General features: G+C 41.6%; 2 protein-coding genes across 5 annotated transcripts in view; both read left to right on the forward strand.

The window, feature by feature from the left end:
* The first annotated feature begins 484 nt into the window (after positions 1-484).
* rpl22 (ribosomal protein L22) lies at positions 485-3,804 on the forward strand. Of its 2 annotated transcripts, none has more exons than XM_085457368.1 (4): positions 485-589; positions 999-1,109; positions 1,392-1,516; positions 3,620-3,804. In XM_085457368.1, exons 1-4 carry the CDS (start codon positions 500-502, stop codon positions 3,759-3,761), a joined length of 468 nt encoding a protein of 155 aa, XP_085313494.1. In that variant the 5' UTR covers positions 485-499; the 3' UTR covers positions 3,762-3,804. The 2 variants fall into 2 exon arrangements, with proteins under 2 accessions (XP_085313494.1, XP_085313495.1); XM_085457369.1 differs by having other exon boundaries at positions 1,002-1,109.
* Positions 3,805-4,339: 535 nt separating this feature from the next.
* chd5 (chromodomain helicase DNA binding protein 5) overlaps positions 4,340-19,719 on the forward strand; it is a 36,607-nt gene continuing 21,227 nt past the window's right edge. For all 3 annotated transcript variants that reach the window (XM_085457370.1, XM_085457372.1, XM_085457371.1), the window contains exons 1-8: positions 4,340-5,095; positions 11,564-11,712; positions 16,442-16,660; positions 17,357-17,475; positions 18,048-18,289; positions 18,384-18,496; positions 18,644-18,770; positions 19,093-19,259. In XM_085457370.1, coding sequence (XP_085313496.1) covers positions 5,029-5,095; positions 11,564-11,712; positions 16,442-16,660; positions 17,357-17,475; positions 18,048-18,289; positions 18,384-18,496; positions 18,644-18,770; positions 19,093-19,259 — 1,203 coding nt within the window. In that variant the 5' untranslated portion in view covers positions 4,340-5,028. The remainder of the gene's footprint in view (positions 5,096-11,563; positions 11,713-16,441; positions 16,661-17,356; positions 17,476-18,047; positions 18,290-18,383; positions 18,497-18,643; positions 18,771-19,092; positions 19,260-19,719) is intronic.

Raw genomic sequence — 19,719 nt, forward strand, 5'->3', positions numbered from 1 at the left:
TATTTTCTTTTATAATTCATAATGCTAGTTAGGTTATTACATATGTGTTTGATGTTATTCAACTTTTCTAAAAAAAAATTATGTTTCCCTTTTAAAACCTACTACATAATACAAAAACTACATACTTAACCAGCACCTAATAGGAAGCTGTGTAGCTAAGTGCTAGGAGGGTAACGTCTCGCAGCCATCTTGAAATGCACTTTTCTGGGCAGTTAAAAAAAAAATCAAAATCAAAAAATTTTTAAAAAAGAAATATTGGCTTACTTGGCCCAACATCAAGGTTTTAAAACGCCCATTAAATCTGTTATACTTTAAACATTTTAGCCGGGAATTTTATAGTTGTAAGTGCAATAATCTCTCTCTGTCTGGTTCCACTCCAGCTGACAAACTACTGAACACTGAACAAAGTTAACATTTGGTGCAACTTTAAGTGGCATTAACAATTTCTCGTACCTTCTTTTTTCTATGTAGTGCAACATAATCGAGTCTAGAAAAGTCGATGCGATCGATTTTGCGGCCGGCTCTTATATTTCCCGTGCAGCCTTTGCTCCTTCCCTTTTCGCTGAATTCTTCAGCCATGGCTCCGATTGTGAGTAGTAGCCCGACCAAATAAAAGTGCACACAGGCCACTTATTTTAGCTTGTCTTTCCATTTATAGACTTGTATATACGTGTGCACAGTAATATAGAAGAAACGAGTGTTCACGTGCGATTTTGTTTGCCTTTTTTAACGTTTCGTCTCAAACCACGTTTTGCTAACTGTTAGCGCAAGCTAGCAGCGATCGACGTGAGGGTTAACAGGGTGCACGTAAACAGTTGTTCGTGGTTTTTGCAACATTCTTTTACGATATTTACTTGAAATGCTAGTATAAAATGTCTGGAACATATTGAACACGCTGTGACTAACCGCTAATAAAGATATCTGAAGACTATTGTTGCTTCCTTACGCTTCGCTTTGGGGGTTTTCCGAGTTTAAGCAACTTTCTCCATTTGTGTTAGAAGAGGCAGGTGGTTAAGAAGCCGGGTGGGAAGAAGAAGAAGCAGATCCTGAAGTTCACCCTGGACTGCACCCACCCTGTTGAGGATGGCATCATGGATGCTGCCAACTTCGTGAGTAGATCACCTCTGACAGAAATGACATCTTGTCTGGTAATCAGTGTAGCAGCTGTCAGACACAAATGCTCTGTGTCAGACACTACTGTCAAATAAGGGGCATCAATCAAAGCCCTGTATTAAGGATCCAGTCAGTTGATATTAAAAGAAAAGAGAGAGGGGGAAAAAAAGACAGATGTCAGTCATATGTTTATAAGAAACTCTGATCTGTAGTTCATAAAGAGGCCTTCATTTCTGGTGCTTGCTGTGTGTGACTTGCTGTGTCCTCTGCACATGCAGGAGCAGTTCCTGCAGGAGCGTATCAAGGTGAACGGCAAAGCTGGAAATCTTGGTGGTGGTGTGGTGTCCATTGAGAGGAGCAAGAGTAAAATTGCTGTGAACTCTGAAGTTCCCTTCTCAAAGAGGTAAATAAAAGAAAAACAGTGCAACTATGCCATATTGTATTATTTAACTGGTCATAGTCATTTGCCATCATACCAGCAATCCTCAGTAAATACTGTGCACAGTGCTTGCTTCAATGTCTAAAAAGACAAATGTTAAGTTTTTAAGAAAATCTCTGTTGTTTGTGTGGAATAGAGAAGTATGCAGAATCCTGTTGAATGTAATATTGAGGGAAATGAAACACATTTGACATTTCAGCCCCAGTAATATTTTAATAGACTTAATGAACAGACATGAGAAGACTCCAAACAAATATGGCTGTGTTTGGTTGTCACTTTAACAGTGGTTGCAAAATTTTACTGATACTCAGCCTGAATGTGTCTTCTGACTGATCATGCGGTCTTTGTGGTTTCCCACTTATTTGAGAGCTTGTGATCTGATTTTTTTTCCAGTTCCAGCACAAGTACATTTATCCAGTATTACATGAGCTGGTTTCACACAAGTGTGGCAATAAATACTCTGAACAGATACACCACTAGAGAGTATCTACCTTATGTGAGAAGCCAAGAAATCTCATAAAAATGCTTAAAAAAACAAAAGATTTTTAGGGATCAGATAAGTTCATCATTGCTTGCCACATTGTGCAACAAGGTCCTGCTGCACCCTAATGTGGGCATAACATCAAGTTTGATGTGTGTAGACATAACAATAAAAAATGACTGAATCGTAGGCTATGACACACAACTATGGTCTCTTCCTATGGTGTGTCATCTTTAATGTGTACTCGTGCTGCCCCAACTGCACAGTATTTTCTTCTATGCTTGAATTCATTACCTTTTTCACAAGTTTTACTGCCACATTTTTCTTTTGTGTGTGAAATTGTCATTGATCAGTGCCTAATTTCATGCTGCATTCCTGTTGGTTGATTTAACAAAACAAAAAAAGGTAGGTTGTAGCATAAATTTTGTAAGGTCAGTACTCACTAGGGTGTCGCGTGTCAGGTGCAGGAGGCAAAGTCTAGTATTTATTATTTGACCATACTGTCTACATACTGTGTCTACAGTACTAAGAAAATACAAATACCATTGTGTATTTAGAATGTCGGCATCGAAAGGTACCATAAGTATCGGTTCTGGTGACATGTGCCTAGTGTGGAAGTCTCGTCCTCTGGCAGTCAGTTCTGAAGAAACATCCCTGCTGCTTAAAGGTTCTTCTGTGAACACATGAAGCAGTCGAATCATATAATGAGAGTTTCAGAATTATTGTATTAATTGTGGATTTGTCTGAAGTTTTGTAAATATTTAGAAAAACCAAAACTAATATCTTAAAGTGAGATCTATTTCAATTTCGATTCAGATTTATTTATATAGCGCCAAATTACAACAACAGTTGCCTCAAGCACCTTCGAAACACAGATGTTACTGTGAAGTGTAGTACTTAATGTAACTGATTAGAGTGGCACAGCCAAAATGGTTATCTTATCTTGTTATATATATTTATTAGGCTGTAGCCACCACTTAATAATGATGCTAATTTTCTATTTGGACAATAAACAGTATTAACTGTATAATAACCTAGATATAATAATGGCATGTGTATTATACATCTGATCATTAAAGTACTTGAACTCATTTTTAAAACCGGCTGTACCAAAGTTGCAAAACATACACATGTCCACCTAATCTATATCTTTTAAATGTTGGGTTACGTGGATCTGTGTGTATTTCTGGAACTTTCCCTAACCACCTTCATGTCCACTTCATACTGTAATTGTTCAGTAAATTTTAAACACCACCACCAGAGGGGGACTGTGGCACTCTCTGTCTTAAATGAAGCATTTGGTATAACCAGTGTAGGTCTCCTAGGTTAGAGCTGATGCTAAAGCAAATTAATTTTGTGATCCCACTTTTCTGCTGGTCACTGTTATGGCAAAAACCGCACAGAGCTGTTTTTTTTGTGCATTTGGGCTACTGAGAGTTTTAACTGTTGTATGCCATGTTTAACAATTTCTACACCTTCATATAAATGTAGAAAAACAGCAGGATTTTGCTGCTTTACGGTATATAAATTGTGAAATCTAAGGGCAGATCGACTCACACTCTTCTGCACTCTGCTTCCATTTTCAGGTACTTGAAGTATCTTACCAAGAAGTATCTGAAAAAGAACAACCTCAGGGACTGGCTGCGGGTGGTAGCTAACACCAAGGAGAGCTACGAGCTGCGCTACTTCCAGATCAACCAGGATGAGGAGGAAGAGGACGAAGATTAAACCTTACGCCACTCTTAATAAAATACTTAGAGAGAAAACCCTTCATGGTCTTGTTTTATTTGGAAACATTTGGTTTGAGTATGTTATCTGGATCCCACACAGACGATAAAAACAGAGATAAGAACATGTGACTGTGCACTCTGATTTCATTTAGCGTTTTTCAAAAATAATCCTTGCTATTTAGATGCATGATGACAATTTTGCATGTGTAAATTGCATATAAACCTGACATTTTTAGATTTAGGAATGTTTTCTGGTTCTTTATTCTGATGTGGGATGGTGCTTTTTTTGTCACCTGGTTACAAAAATGTTTATTTGCATTGTGTGATTTGCCCCCACCCCCCTAAAATCCTGCAGGATGTGGGATGAGCTGGAACTCTCAGCCTTTCATTTGTATATTTTGATAAAAGATAAAGTGACGCTGAAGCTGATACTTCCTCTGCTCAGCTCTCTGTGGGGCATCCTGTGATACAGCTGTGGTAACCTTGACAACAGTTAGACCACTGGCAGTCAGGACTCCTCACAGCTTGCAGTCATCAGCCTGCACTTGTGTGTGCTTTGTCAGGACAGTGTGGTCGCTTGCAAGATGAAATCGAGTCGGGTGATAGTTAGTTGGGGGTTTTATGCCTTAATTGACGTCCAAATCAACCAAAACGTCCGTTTACACAAACGGTTTGGCTTCAAAATAGAAAGCAATGCTGTGTTTCCACCTGCAGACACACTTTGGAATGGAGCTTGTGAGTGAATAGAGCAGCAGCTGTGCGAGAAAGTGGGAGAAGTTTCTGTCTCAATTCTCCGGACTTCCAAAAGGAAATGGACAGGCGCGGGGAGTGCATCCGTCTATTAGCAGCACACGGCGCTCGATGTGCATTTTTTTTGCACGCTACTAGTTGAAGTGGTAACTAGGAGAGTATGACTAACTAGTTGTGGGTGAAATTATGGGATGCATCGTCATGGCAACAGACCAGACGTCACAATCTGGGCATGTGTGTTCCATTTTTGTCTTTCTTATTTTTCAGACTGGAAGACCTGGATAGAGATCATTGGAATATATATATTTTTTTTAAAAAAAATAATTTTTTTTTATTTTACTCGTGGAGAGAAAGCCCCATGTTCGTTGCACAGAAATAAAAAAAAAAAATCTTACATTTTTCACAGCGACGAATACTATTCTTTTTGGGTGAAGAAAGAGACTGTGCTGCGGCGTCTGGAGGGTTAACTTTCAGTATTCCCAGCCTAAAAGGGGTTTGGGGGCTATGAGATAAAGATGCCGGGGTCGCTGAGCAATGAAGACGAGGGACAAGACGACATGGATTTTGAAGACGATATACCAGGTGAGGGAAAGGGGAGAGGCGGGGTGTCCTTCAGATAATTTTGCGCCGCTACGCCTTGAATGCGGGGAAAAGGGCTTGTCCTGCGTTCCTGAGACCGGAGAGGAGGGGTGGGGTGCAATAAGCAGAGTCATGCTATTATTTTTTTTTTGTACGACCTGCAGTCTTAAAGGTGGCAAAGGGTTGTAGTTTTTTTTTAAATCTCTCCCCCCCCACAGCTGTCCTCACATTCATCCTGATTTGGGGGCACGATGGAAACGCTGCTGCATGGTTTCTGTGGGCTGCCTTTTCTTTCACAGACTGCATGCGTGTACAAGTGAATGGCTTTGAGTCCAAACACAAGTTTTGTTCAGAGAGCTGTTAAAAAACCCGTACTTTGCTCGTTTCCGTGTCAGTGTGTCCATTGGCGATTTTCTGTCCCTTTTTAGCTCGTGGATGTGCTCTTTTGTGGAAAAAAAAAAGAAGGGGGGCTCCGGTGACAACGTGCGTGTTCATTTTGTTGTGGATGATGCGCTGCCGTTAGCGCTAGTGATTAGGAAGCTGTTTCAACTTTAATTCTTTTTTCTCCCACTGCATGGCCGCAGAGGTGTGAAAGCCACGTGTGGGCTACAGTAAACAGAGCTTATCAAGTGTGCTCCTTTGCCTTGGACGTTGATGACACCGGTTAGGTCACCGGCAGCCCTTCAGCTCTGGGTCGTGCGCGAACTGGAATTAACTCTAACCCACATTCTCTGCGTGCTGCTAATTCATTTCACATAGCAAGTTCATACAGGAGAACCTATGCAATAAAATTCTCCAGGCTGAAAAATGAACATGTCATCGACTCTGGCAGTGAACCAGCTTTCAGTGCTCCTACAGTTTCCTCCTTTAAAAAAAATGGTCAAGATCAAATCAAGTCACAGGGGGTTTTAAGATTCCCTAATTAATGACCATGCACAATAAGGTACTTGCCAAATTTTGGCCATTTTTGTTTTCTTTTGGCTGGTAAGTTTGTTAGACTTTCTGGCAGGTGTCAATCCTAGGGCACAGGGGAATCCCAGTCTTAGTTTTTTGGCAGGCATGGCTGTGGTTACTTGTGACATTTACTCAAATTGCTAACTGTGTGGTCCATAATGTACACCAAAGAGCAGGCATCATCAGAATCTTCATCTGCGCAACACAAACCCAGTTCTGAACTGCTAATGATTGGTTTCTTGATCTAGTGATGCAGCAGCTCAGGTGATGAAGTGCCCTCTTGTTGCAGCCTGCTGAGCTGAATATCCAGACATAAGATTGTCCCGTGCAGCCAATGAAGTTCCTTTTATTTTAAAGTTCTTATAGCTTGCTCCAAACATCAGATTGTTGATGTCAAGGGCATGATTTAAAAAGTCCTGCTTTGCCCTCTGCTTCACTTTCACATGTGGAAAATGTTTGTGGTTGTAAAATACACTCCAAAGCCAAAAACAAAAGTCAGAAAGGTCGGAAAGTAAGAGCCCTGCTTTGGATCAGAGAGCTAGTTTCAGCGAAGTCAAATCACCCCAAAAAAATGAGGTCAGCTGACTCCCTCAATATACTGAATGACCAGGTTTTTCCATCAGTGGTTTTTGTTCTTCCCCGATAACAAAGACATTTTCCTGGATGACAGTACCAGGATTCATTGGGTTAAAACATGAAAGAGCAATTCAATGAGCACGAGACATCATTTTCCAACAGGGACTGGCCACCGCAGAGTACAGACTTTAACCCCTCTAAGAATCTTTGGGATTTGCTAGAGAAGATTTAGCAGACTGTCAAGCCCATCGCCAATACAAGGCATGAAAGTAACACAGCTCTAGGTGGAAATAGGTGTTGTGACATTGCATAAGCTTATTGAAATGATGCCTTGATGAATGCTGGCCATGATCAAATGAAATATGTGAGTGTGTGACTGCTTTTTATTGGCCGATCAGTGTAGATTCAGCATGAAATGAAGCTTCTAAAATCCAATGCAATGTTTTCTCTAGCAGCAGGCCCTCCTCGTCTTAAGTGTTGCTCAAATAATGCAGTGATGTGGAGTATAGAATACATGTGAAAGAAGGCACAAGAAGTTTTATTTATTAAACATCTTGCTGGTGTGTCTGTTGCATTGGTATTTGGTATTGCTCGTTACGGAGTGACGAAAAGTCATTTACTGGGACACTACTTCGGTGGCTTAATTGTGAGCAGTTGTCACAGTACTGAGTTGCCAAATTGCAATCCTTGCTCATTTCGTATGTGTGTTATAAAGCTCTTGAACATCTGAGGCTTTGAAGTGCTGTCACAAAAAATGAGGTAGAATGCATACAATTACGAAATTCAAGGGTACCACTGGTTACCATTTCTTAGACAGAAAAAGGTAATATACGCCACAATATTCAAAAATTACCTCTGCGTTTAACACAAGGTCTGAGTATTGTGATATCTGCATTATTTGAGAAAATCTTTTGCATTAAACACACATTTCTTTTGTTTATATACATATTTTTTGACGAGGGTAATTTGAACTTGCTAGTTTTTATGTGCATTTATGTGCATCTTAGCAGTAAGCAAGTGAAAAAGGAGGCAGACAAAGAGAACGGAGAGTCAGAGGGGGAGTTAGAGCAAAATCTGTGACTGCCATCCATATTTAGAGGGAGAATACAGGCACTGATGTGTGTCCTCAGTAACGCATTAGTTTGTTAAACATGTATAAGAAAGGAAGGCTGCAGCTGAATATGGCAGGTGAGTGAATATATGTCAGTATTAATTAAGTCAAAAAAATGAAGAATGTGTTTAAATTGCTTAAATATGCTTTGATGGGATTTTTGTAGTCATGTGTTTCAGGCTTCAAAAAAAATTTCTTGTAATATAATAAATACCAGTGTGATCCTCTATGATGACGCACAATGTACCTACTCGAGGGTAAATCTAGTGAAACTCCGACACAGTGGTCCATATTGGTTTTGTCATCATGAAATTGTTCACAAAAGGGAGTCAGTCTTTCTAGTCTGAAAATATGACTGTTTTATTGGAATAACTTTCTTTTAATTTGTCATATCACGCACTCATCACAACAAAATGCTGCGGATCAATTGTTATGCTGCTGATACACGAAGCACTTTCCAGACAGTTTATGACCTCATCAGCAGGCTTCAAAGTGATAGACAAGGTCAGAAATCCAGGTCAGAGTTTTCTACCATGAAGACACTTCAGTGCAATTAAAACACAACAGTGTGGGAGCACATTGTGTGGGGACTTCAGACCCCAAAATGCTATCCTATCACAGTCTTTATTTGTTGTGCCACGTAGTGTCCTAAGTCCCTTTGTTTCACTCTGGGCACTTACACTGTCACAGATTGTTCCATTGTGTTTTCTGTTTTAATTGCTTTGTTCTTCCATAAAATTGAAAGATTATCATGGGCTTTTGTGTGCCTACAAATGTTATCCCCAGTTGGAAAAGGGGCTATTTTTGGATCCCTCACTGTGAAAGTTGACACAGTTTTTTTTTCTTAATGTGTGTGTATGTAGCGTAAGCATAAAAAAACATGCTTTTAAATATATTTTTGCAAATGAGTGGAACATCATTTCTTATCTGTTTCCTACCTGTTTATATGGGATGTGCTATGACCTTAGAATAGATATACTACAATTTAATGATGCTATTTAGGCTTTATCCTTCCATCACTTAGATGATAACATTTTCTAATAATAGCCTACGGATGCTTTTGTCTGAAGGCATTTAAAGCCTGAGCCATAAGTACCTAATCGATGAAGATAGGAAACCCTTTGGCCTCGTCTTCCCTGCATTGTGGGAAGCAATGCTGGCAGCATTAAGTGGGTATTTCCACACAGGGGCCAACAGAGAAATGACTAATGTGCCTTCCAGTAAACTCTATCTTCCTCATTTGGGACTCGTTCATGAATCTCCCTTCTAATGGGTCAGTCTGGTGGCCAAGCCCTTGCAGGAAGGTCAGAACTGTGTCTGTGCCACATTTTACAGAAGGCTTGTTTGCCAACTGGAGCTTTGGTCGTCTTCCTAACACAATCTGTTGCCAGACCTCGGTGTGTCACATGACTGAGCAACCTCCCCTACTTCCAACACCTGGCACTGCCTGGTCCAGTCACCAAGCAGAAAGAATATCTCTCCCCTGATGGCTTTCCCCACGGGGACTTCACAGGCCATTTACTTTAGTCAGGGTTCAGATTTTAAGGCAATTCAGGTGATAAACACAGAGCTGTTTCAGGGAGCTGCATTGCTGTGACACATTCCTGTGTAACAAAAAATGATTACTGAGAACCCATGTGTTCAATATTTTATTTGACTCTCTGACAATCTGTTATCAGCACGTGGTTCTGTTAAAGAAATGTCAGCAAGCTAACATGGCCCCAGTTACAGCGCTTACAGGCTGATGTTTGGCAGATTTTATATTTAGAACATATATATATAGTTTAGTGCCATCATTAATTACAGTAATGAGCGCACAAAGCACAATGGTACAGCAGTAAAATAATGTATGACTGCCATTTTTTCTGCAAATTAAAAAAATCGACTAGATTATAGTGCAGAAGAACAGATCATTATTAATGCGCCGTGGATGTGTGTATGAAATCTCACAATAAACCAGTTGAAATAGTTCATTTAAAACTGCATATACTGAACTCATGGTGAAAATATCATCAAAGTAGGGCTCATCCGCTGGGGACCTTGAACTTCTGTATCAAATTTCATGTCAGTCCATTCTCTAGTTATTGAGAAATTTTAGTCTGAACCATAGAGGTTAAACAACCAAGAGGCTGACATTGTCAGACCTTGAGCTTCAGCACCAGCATGGCTAAAAAGAACTCAGCTCAGTCTGCTCAAAGTGAATTAGGTGCTTATCACCGAACCATTTAAACCCCACATCAGTAACACCGCATCACCACTGTCAAGTTGGATTGATTTATTTTACAATAAGCAGAGCCAAGGGCACAGAGATATGAACTGTACGCTTTGTGTAATCCAAAGCCATCTCGATCTGCACCTGAGCCATGTCATCATCTGTGCATCTGAGAGAGATGTAAGGCTCTGCCGTGCTGTTGTCATAAGTTGCCTGGCAGGTGGCTAACCATGCATCTGAGACACAAAAGAGTTGCCCGTTTGAGCTACTGAATACATAAACTCAAGGCTTTATTTAGAAAAAAAGAAAGTGAAGAAAAACACCAAGGTCTGTGGGACAAGAAGAAAGAAGGAATGAGTAGCAAGGCAGTAAATGTCTGTCAGCACATTTCCTATAATAATATTGGCCAAGAAAAGCACAAGTTACCCCCAATCAGGGTTGAGGAAGGGATGACACAGTTCATCTGGAAGCCAGGACAGCACAATGAGTTTGACATTGCCTCTGATTAAGGCTTTGAAATCAGTGTACTGTATGTGTATGCGTGGAATACCTCCTGCTAGCTTTGCTAAATAGAGGATAAGTGGCTGGTGAGGTTTGTGTGTCTACTACACAGGAATCCCTCCTCCCCAATCTCTCACTCCAGCTACCCAGGGGAGTGGTAGACTGCAGGGCTAGTGTTGGCTGATTGACTCTGATACATGTGCTGCATATTTCATGCCCTCCAGTCTGTCTGCGTGAGACACAGAGAGACGGGAGACATGCAGATAGACAGACTGGAAGAGACAGCGAAACAGTTGGGAAAATGAGATTAAATAAACCTTTTTGGGGCACTAGAGTTGCATCATGTGTGTACAATATTTTCTCTGTGTGACTTTTTACAGAGATGTATTGTTTGGGACTGTCTCTCTCCCTTACTTACTCCTCTGTGACCCACTGTGGCATCAGCGAAGTCTGCTGTGCTCAGCAGTCAGCACGTTTACACAGCAGCTTTGAGGCGGTACAGCTGACAACCAGCAGCAGGTCCCTTTAGTCCCAGCAAGCATTAAAGGCAGAAGATATGCTCAGTATACCTCAGTGGTCCTCCAGGGAGTTCCCATTTAGCGGCAGGGCACGCACTCCATTTATTTGTGTTTTGATGGGTAAAGTTGATGCACACTCAATGATGTGTGATTATGAGGTTGATTTTGCCAAGTGCTCCTGTTGGTCTGACATTGATTCATCATTGTTATTTTCACAGGAGGCTAACTGACTTTTCATCGTGGTGAGCTTTCACAGTAGAGCCTGCAGCAAATGAATATTTGCAACATCTATTGTTCATTTTTAATCTTTTTGATTAACCATTTTGTCTGAAATGTCAGAAATTTCGATTTCCCAGAACCCGGGGTTACGTCTTCATCTCTTGTTTTGCTGCCCAATTTCAAAACTCAAAGGTGTTTAATTCAGAGTAGATTCATATCCTCACTTTGATCAAACAAAATCAAAAAATTGAATAACCACTCACTGAGGCAGAAAAATGTACGAGTCAGGCTGAATGTGTCAGTTTAGTCTTATTACAAGCTGAATTATCGGTGTCGTTTAAGTGTACTAAGCAAATAATTCTCCTTTCCCCCGTGTTCAGATGAGGATGACGAAGGTGAGCGCAACACAGTTCCCCTCACACCTCTCGACCGCTTCTTTTCTGACGACGAGTCCCTCAAACAACAAAAGAAGAAGCCCAAAAAGATGAAGGAGGGAAAACTGCCAAAAGTTAAGAAGAGGAAAAAAGAGGTAAGGCATAATTCACATTCAGCACCATCTGTCCAGACCTCGGACACAACAGCTTGGCAGGCATTTTGGCTCTAGCCATATCCCGCATTCTCTATTTCTCAAACCATCGCTCTTTTGATGTCTCTGCAATTGGATCAAAGGTGTGTTTTGGCTGCTGGACTGCCTCTGTAATCTAAATGAGAGGCAGTGGACTGTCTCAGGCTTAGGGGAGGTTGGCAGCATTGTCACTGTTACTGCCAGTGTAAGCTGTGGGCTCCAAGCGACAGTTTAGAGTGTAGATTTGTGCCTGTGGTGCTGGTGCTGATGGCAGGGACTGTAGGTCAGAGGCAATGTGTTCATGCCTATCCAGTAGCGGGAGTGAGAGTTATGACAGAGCGGTTTTGACAGTCCTTCGCCTCTAGCCTCTAATTTCCAATATTTAGATAGCAGGATTGAGACTTGATTGGCTCAGAGCATTAACACCAGCGTGATGTTGATAATTTTACAGCTTATGAGGTGAACGCCTGCTGCTTTTGCTGAATAGGTCACATGTGGCTAAAGGAGACAGTTAGAGAATAAGGAAAAATTGCAGCATTAAGAGGTTGCACAGTAGTGTCGTGGTTAGCGCTTGCTTCTTCACAGCAAGGAGGTTACAACCCCTCTGCTCAGGGTTTGTCTGTGTGGAGGTTGGACACTTTCTTTGTGTCTCCACGTGTTTCGTTCAGGTGTGCCGGGTTCCTCATATCAAAGTGATTTAGGTCAATAGATGATTCTAAATGGGTCATGGGCATGCAAGAGTGTGTGATTATCTGTTTTGCTGCATTAGCACTGTGATTGACTGGTTACCTGTGCAGAGTGTACCCTCATTAGTCAGTTTTTTAGAAAATGGATGGATGCTAAAGTCAGTACTGTACTTTATATTATTTCAGTTCCATTTTCTGAGGAGACATTGTTTATAAATGATCAATTATTTAATTTTCAATTTATTATTAAAGAGATGGTTCTTGCATATTTTTCATCAGGCCTCTAGTGCTATTTATTCATTTGTATGACCTGCCCAATTTTGTAGATATTGGCTCTAGACATGTTTCCTTTCTCTTGAATATAATGGTGAAAAATACATTTTATTTTCTAGTATTTAGAGCACCAAAAATATAGTAGAAAAACTGAGATGCAGTGCGTCATTCCAGAGTTGCTAAAATACATCTTTTTACCCAGTTTTACGCCATTTTATGTAGAAACTTTTCTTTGTACAAATTTGCATCCATCAAAAGAAGCGTAAATAAGCTTTCTAAGGGTATAGCAGGGAAAAAACAAGCAGAGTGTATTGAAACCAGCAGTTTTAGGTTAGAGATCCAGTTTTATTCATACAGTGACCTTGTGGTTAAAAGTGCTGAAATTTGGATGATGATTATCTTTGGGCTAATAAGTCTACGAATGACCCCGTTTGCACTACCAAACAATGCATTTGATCCAGCATTACTTCATGATCTGCAGCTTGAAGGGCCATCCTACAAATAAAGTCAGCCCTTTAACTTCTGGAAAAGTTTTGTTTCTTCAAAAGCCCAGAGGCTAAAAGAAATATTTATTATTCAGTAATTACAGGAATTTGCTGTATTCCCAGTGATCTCCCCGCTCATGTTGGCGAGCTGTAACCGTGTCAGTGACATAGCCAGGATGTTCCCCTCCGCTGACTGGAGATGCCAGCAGTACCGTGAGGAGTTTGGCTGACCATGCTGCCACTCGGCCCTTTGGCTGCTCGTGGTAAACACTAAGCTCTGGGTCTCACTGAGCTAATGAAGCGGGGGGCTCCCTGTGACACTCTCCTTTCCCTAACTCACAGACACTGATCTGTATTCTCCTTTTCTTCCCTCTCCTCTTGTCTCCCACATGCATCACCTCACTTTGCTTTGATTACGATGCTGCTGCTTTCTTTCAGTCTTGCTTTCTTGCTCCCCACCTTGCTGTATTTGTGTCTTTTTTTGCCTCCCATTCAGAAACCATTGCTCCTGTAATTCACTTCCAGTTACTCCCCAAAGGCTGGTGTCAGACAGGGGCCAAAAGTCAATTGGGGTCAGAGACTGTCAGTAGCACATCCCAGTCTGAGTTCACAGCTACTGGCAGGAGGAATGATAGCCACAGAGAGGTGTGCTGTGTTACTCGTCTTCTCCAGTCTGCAGTGAAACAAAGAGCTGTGTAGATATGACAGGATATTTAATGGGCTTTTTAATAAAATATCTGTTAAATCAGTGAATTCTGGGTTTATGGAAAACAATTCATTTTAGCAGCAGAGGAAACTGCTGCATTTTGGCCACAATAAAAAAAACCATGTAGCTGGTTCTTGTAGCATTCACATTTTGCTGAAATACAGTCGGTTTGAGATGAGCTTCTGTCTTGTTTTTATAACTTCAGTATCCTCTCTGGGATTGTGAGTCAACAAAGAGCTGTTTCTGATTTCTGGACAAAAGGAGAGGCCATTGTTTAGAAACCATAAAATAAATTCTTAGAGCAGTTTTCTTTTTTTTTTCCTGTTGCACTACATTTTATTGAACATCCACTTCTTCGCTCATTCGATATTTTCTGTGGCATCCGCTCCAATCTCCCTAAGGCAGAGCCATTATGGGAAAGCATCTAATTTGATTAGGTTATCAGCACTTATCTGATTTTCTTTCCTCTGAAAGAACAGACACCATCTTTGCTGCTGTGCTGTTGTGTCCTTTGCTTTTATGATATGTGTTTAACATTGAACTCAGGGCCACCAAGAGACTGTTGCACAGTTTCACCTTGTCTTTGCAGTTGCTCTCAATGGTGGTTCTGCTTCTTTGCTTTTTGCTCCTCCATCTCCACCCCATCCCCCATCCACAATCTTCAATTTACTCTCTCTCTCTCCTTCTTTCTTTCTCTCTCTCTCTCTCTCTCCCTCCTTCTTCTTCTTATGCATAAATGAGATTTGTCTAGACGGGTGCTGGAGCACTGGCTCTGCAACCACAGGCCTCTGCATAACAAGCTCGTTATGCAAACGTGTCTGATTGGATGGCGCTGTTCCATTGGCTGCTGCTGTGATAGAGTGTGTGTGGGGGGTGGGGGGAGTGAGTGGCAGGATAGAAAGAAAGAGTGAGAGAGGAAAGAGAAAGGGGGAGAAGTTAAGAGATAGAGTGAGAGAGAAAATAATGGGGTGGAGGGGTGAGAGAGGAGAGCTATGAGATGTAAAGGAGAGAAAGTAAGAGGAGGAGAGAAAGAGAGAGAACGAGAGAGAGAGTTAGAGAGAGCCAGACACTGCTCAAATTTGGTCACCATGGCAACACAGCCAGGCTGCTGGTAGGGTTGGCGGGCGCTGCGGCAACGTGAGCCTTTCCACTGCGCTACAGAGCGAAACGCCTGCAAGTCTCTCCATGGAGCCACACAGGCCTGCTGAGCAACAGGCAGCGAGCAGAGCACAAAGCTGCTGTGCTCTAATTTTGCTCCACTGCATGTGCACACACAAGTTCACTCTCACATACAGTCATGTGCATAAACACACGCGAAGAGGAACTCTCACAAAAATAGCGTTTTGTTTTTTTTTTTTAAAAAGGAAAGCACTCACAAAGAATGAGCGCACCCACACACACACGCTCAAAAAAAACCCCCAACATGTCCACAAACACACAAAAATGCTCTCTCACAGGAACGTGCCCAGTCAGAGACAGGGGCACAAATGGAAACTTCCACAGGCCTACCACATTCAAACACAAATAATTAGGTGGCATGTGCATGATGAGAGAAACAGCACACTTTCCCTCTCTCGCTTACTCATGCGCACATACTATCGTGAGCAACCACTAGCAAATTTGTTCATATGCAGCACTCTTGGTCACACAAACAACACCTGTTAACTGTTAAATCCATACAGCCTTCCAGATGTCTCATATTAAACCAGTAGGATGCAACTCAGGCTACAGATTAACTCTGAGCTCTGATTGGCTTGGGTACCTGAAGTGCTCTTTTTCTGGGTTTTCATTTCATGTAAAAGCACATTTAAAAGGTGACCATGCAGCCGCCTTGACTCTTCATCAAGTCACTGCTTACTTGTACTAATTTAAATATTTCATCACAGGCAGAAGAGTTATCATATTAGCAAGGCAGCGACACTTTCGAGTGATGTAATTTAATTTATGCAAATGCCATCAAGTAGTAGCTTTTATCTAAACTGCTTTAAAGTGCATTCACAGAATATGTTTTTAGAGTGGGTGGCCTCTGTGGGAGCTCTAATCCCTCACCCTGGCAAAATTAATGTCATGCTTATTTGCTTTATCAAGTTTAGTATTTTAATTATCCCCACCTTTTTAGCGCTAGATATAAAATTGGGTCTCAGAAGATTGCGCCTAGATTTCTTTTGTCCTGCTGTTTGTAAAATCCAAACCTGGAATCTAGTTGTGTCTCAGGAATCTGGCTTTGATGGCAGCTTTAGTCAGTCACGCTCGCGCCCTTAGGTACAGAGCTGAAGCGAGATTCAAAGCCAGATTCTACGTGTTTACATTTATAAAAATAGCTGCTTGGCAGAAGCTCTACACTACATCAAAGAAATAGCTTAGACAACATTTTCATTTAGTAAAAATATAAATCCAAATATACTAAAATATACTTTCAGCCTGTAAAGATGCCAGATTGAGACTGAGAAAGAGTGACATATTAACCTTTGCACAATTAAACAACATGCTGGTTGTTGGTGTATATGTAATGGGGTTTTTTTTACCTTCTCAAAATCCTCCAGGGAACAATTCAGGCACGACTTGACAGTGACCTGGAAGAGATTTCAGAGGTGGAGGAGGAACGGGAACGTCCGGAAATCGGCTCCGAAAGTGAGAGCAGCATGTATGGTCCCACCAAGAAGAAGAAGAAGAAACCCAAGGAGAAGAAAGAGAAAAAGCCCAGAAAGAAGAAGAGAGATGAAGAGGATGACGATGATGACGACGATGATGGTAACATGAAAGTAAGTGTATGTTCATGATGCTGACATGACTGTGTTTCAAATGAACATTAAAGTCTGTAGGGGGCTCTAGGTAATGTGTGCAGAAATTGTCCAAAGTTGTTATCACACAGCACAAGACCAGCCCTGTTCTCTATGCTTTAACTCCACTTGGTTAGGGTCAGTGAGCTGCCCGGGTGAAATATGCAGGGAGCTGGACTGTGAATTTGCTGGACAATTACCTGCTGTTCTCACATGTGCAAATGGAGGAAACCGGCAGGTTAAAGAGCGTTTAGAGTCTGATCCCTTTGTAATGCACATTTGCATTTCTCTCACCTTTGTCAGCTAATCTCTAGAGAAGTTCAGGGGGGTACTGCATGTGTAAAAATCACATTTATCAAAATAAGTGACCGTTTCTTTATACAGTAATCTGACGATAATGAAAAAACGTAATGATGCCAAGACTAAATTTAATATTAAGTCTCAATTGACTAGATGAAGTCGGGGAAGGTGTTTAACTTTTTAGCATAGTTATCATAATTATAGGCTTGCTTTGAAAAAAAAATAGTGTCTGATACCGAAAGACCGTGAAAACATGGCGTGTAATGCTTTGTTTGTGGATGTGGAAGGGTAAAAGATTAAAATAACTTTAATGTTCACATTTCATGTATTAAACATCATTAACATATGTGTGTTGATCTGTTATCTGTACACCCCCAGGAGCCCAAATCATCGAGCCAGCTGATGCACGAATGGGGTCTTGAAGATGTTCAGTATGGCTTCACTGAGGATGACTATAAAACCATAACCAACTACAAGGCTTTCAGCCAGTTCCTCAGGCAAGCATCTAATTTTGTCTGGATGATCTTTCATTGTGTTAAAGTGCTTTGTTTTGCCTCAGTTTCTCTGGACTGTCAAAGTCATTCTCTGAGAGTCTTCCAGCAAAACTCCACTGTGAGACTAGACTGTGTTGTGACGAGCAAACACTGCTCTTTTTGTTTGAGCTAGAAAGCTCGGCTGTTGGTATAAAGAGTCTGTCTCACCTGGGGCTGTCTGGCTCGGCTAAGCTTCTGCTCTGACAAAGTGGAGCATGAGCTCCTGCAGTGCCCCCTGTGTGTAGTCAGCTGCTTACTGGATGCCTGTGACAGCCAGGAGGCTCTGGGACTCGGTGCTCTGACCCACTATCTTTCACAGGCCAGCGTGCCAAACCTCAAGCTGTTGCCTGACAAATCGCAAACATGACATGCACACAGCAAAGCAGGGAGAATAAAACTTAAGGGGCAGTGGAGTGTCAGCAAATCAAGACCCAGTTCCCTCCAGTGCTGTGGGAAGCAGAGCTTCTATTAACAGGAATGAAGTGTGACATAATAAAGCTGCCATTGTTGTTTCATCTCCCCCTGGTTTTATTCAGGCCTCTCATTGCCAAGAAGAACCCGAAGATTCCCATGTCAAAGATGATGACAGTGTTAGGGGCCAAGTGGCGGGAGTTCAGTGCCAACAACCCGTTCAAAGGTGCATCTGCCACCGCTGTGGCCGCCGCTGTGGCTGCTGCAGTGGAAACGGTTACTGTGGCACAGCCAACGTCTGTCAGCAGCAGCCAGCTGAGCTCTCAGCTGGGGCCGATCAAAAAAGCCAAAACCAAAGAGGGAAAGGGTAAGACCTAATAAAAAGCGAGATCATTTTTAAGAAACGATAGCAAGAATGCCATCTGATTAACAGATCTCACGACTGACTCTGTGTGTGTCAGGACCAGGAGTTAGAAAGAGAAGTAAGACTGTGAAAGAAGTGAAGAAGAAGCCCAAGCCGAAGAAGACCAAATCAAAGTCGGGCCAAAGTGGGAAGAAGAAGAAAGCATCCTCGGTATGTCTTGCAGAACCCTTTTCCCTCAGCTTTCCCTTGAACGACATCAAAGCCACCGGCCTGTTTGCAGCACTTATTGTGAAAGTTGGTTTATCTTAATTCTTTCTGTAGCTCTGCGCTCCTTAGTTTCTGTGTTTGCTTTTCTAGAGTGAGGAGGACTTCCTAGAGGAGTCAGACTTTGATGACATCAGCATCCACAGTGCCTCTGTGCTTTCTGATACCTCGGGGGCCGCCACCAAGAAAAAGGCCCGACGTGGGCGGAAAAAAAGGAAAAGTATGTTTACTGTCTACTCTTGCCATGCTCTGTGGTGTGTTTTTCCCTCTAAAATCCCATTGAAATCCCTCAGAACCAGACTGTTTGATTTTGGGTAATGAGTAAATTAAAATGTATTTTTTTAAGCTTTATTTATTCTGGGAATGCTTTCTAAAGGCAGATGGTCTTCCACAGCAGCTAGTGTGCTTATACTCATTAAGATATTTTTTTATATAGAGGATTCTAATGTGTAATTATCTTGCATTTATCTATGCATCCATATCTATGTGGCTTTCTATATGAGGGAACTGCCCAGGTTTAATTGTTCTGTAACCTTCTCCAGAGGAGGACGGTGATGGCTATGAGACAGACCACCAAGACTACTGTGAGGTTTGCCAGCAGGGTGGAGAGATCATCCTGTGCGACACCTGTCCCAGAGCTTACCACCTGGTCTGTCTGGACCCTGAGCTGGAGAAGGCCCCAGAGGGAAAATGGAGCTGTCCACACTGTGTAAGTACATTAGTTTGAGCAGACTGACACATTTTGTAAGGTGGTGACTGCCCAAGTTGGATTCATGAGAGTTATTTTTGGTGATATCTTTGATGCAACTAGTCCAGGGCTATACAATGTAACAGCCTGAACTGTTGGCACCATCTTTAACCATCAGCTCAAGTTTGATGTGAATACGGAGTCAATAAAACGGGGTTAACAGAGGATACGTTTGTTAACGAGGCTGAACTCTTTTCATGTTAATAAAAAACTGTATGCAATTTTTAGTATTCATTTTTAGGAAGTCTTTTAACTTTTTCTTGCTGGTCAGGTTTTTCATCTATTAAGGATTGAAACTCCCTCAGAAGTATTGTTAACACCTGCTCCGAAATCACAGGCAGAGAGATTTGTGCTCACTGTGAGGAAATCAGGTGATAAATAAGGCAAAAAAACATTATTATCCATCCTGAATATGTTTTGC

Source organism: Copadichromis virginalis, linkage group LG5 (genome assembly GCF_057382275.1).
Source record: "Copadichromis virginalis isolate Kocher_CV1m ecotype Utaka linkage group LG5, C_Virginalis_male_GT1.1, whole genome shotgun sequence".
In the NCBI taxonomy this organism is placed as follows: domain Eukaryota; kingdom Metazoa; phylum Chordata; class Actinopteri; order Cichliformes; family Cichlidae; genus Copadichromis; species Copadichromis virginalis.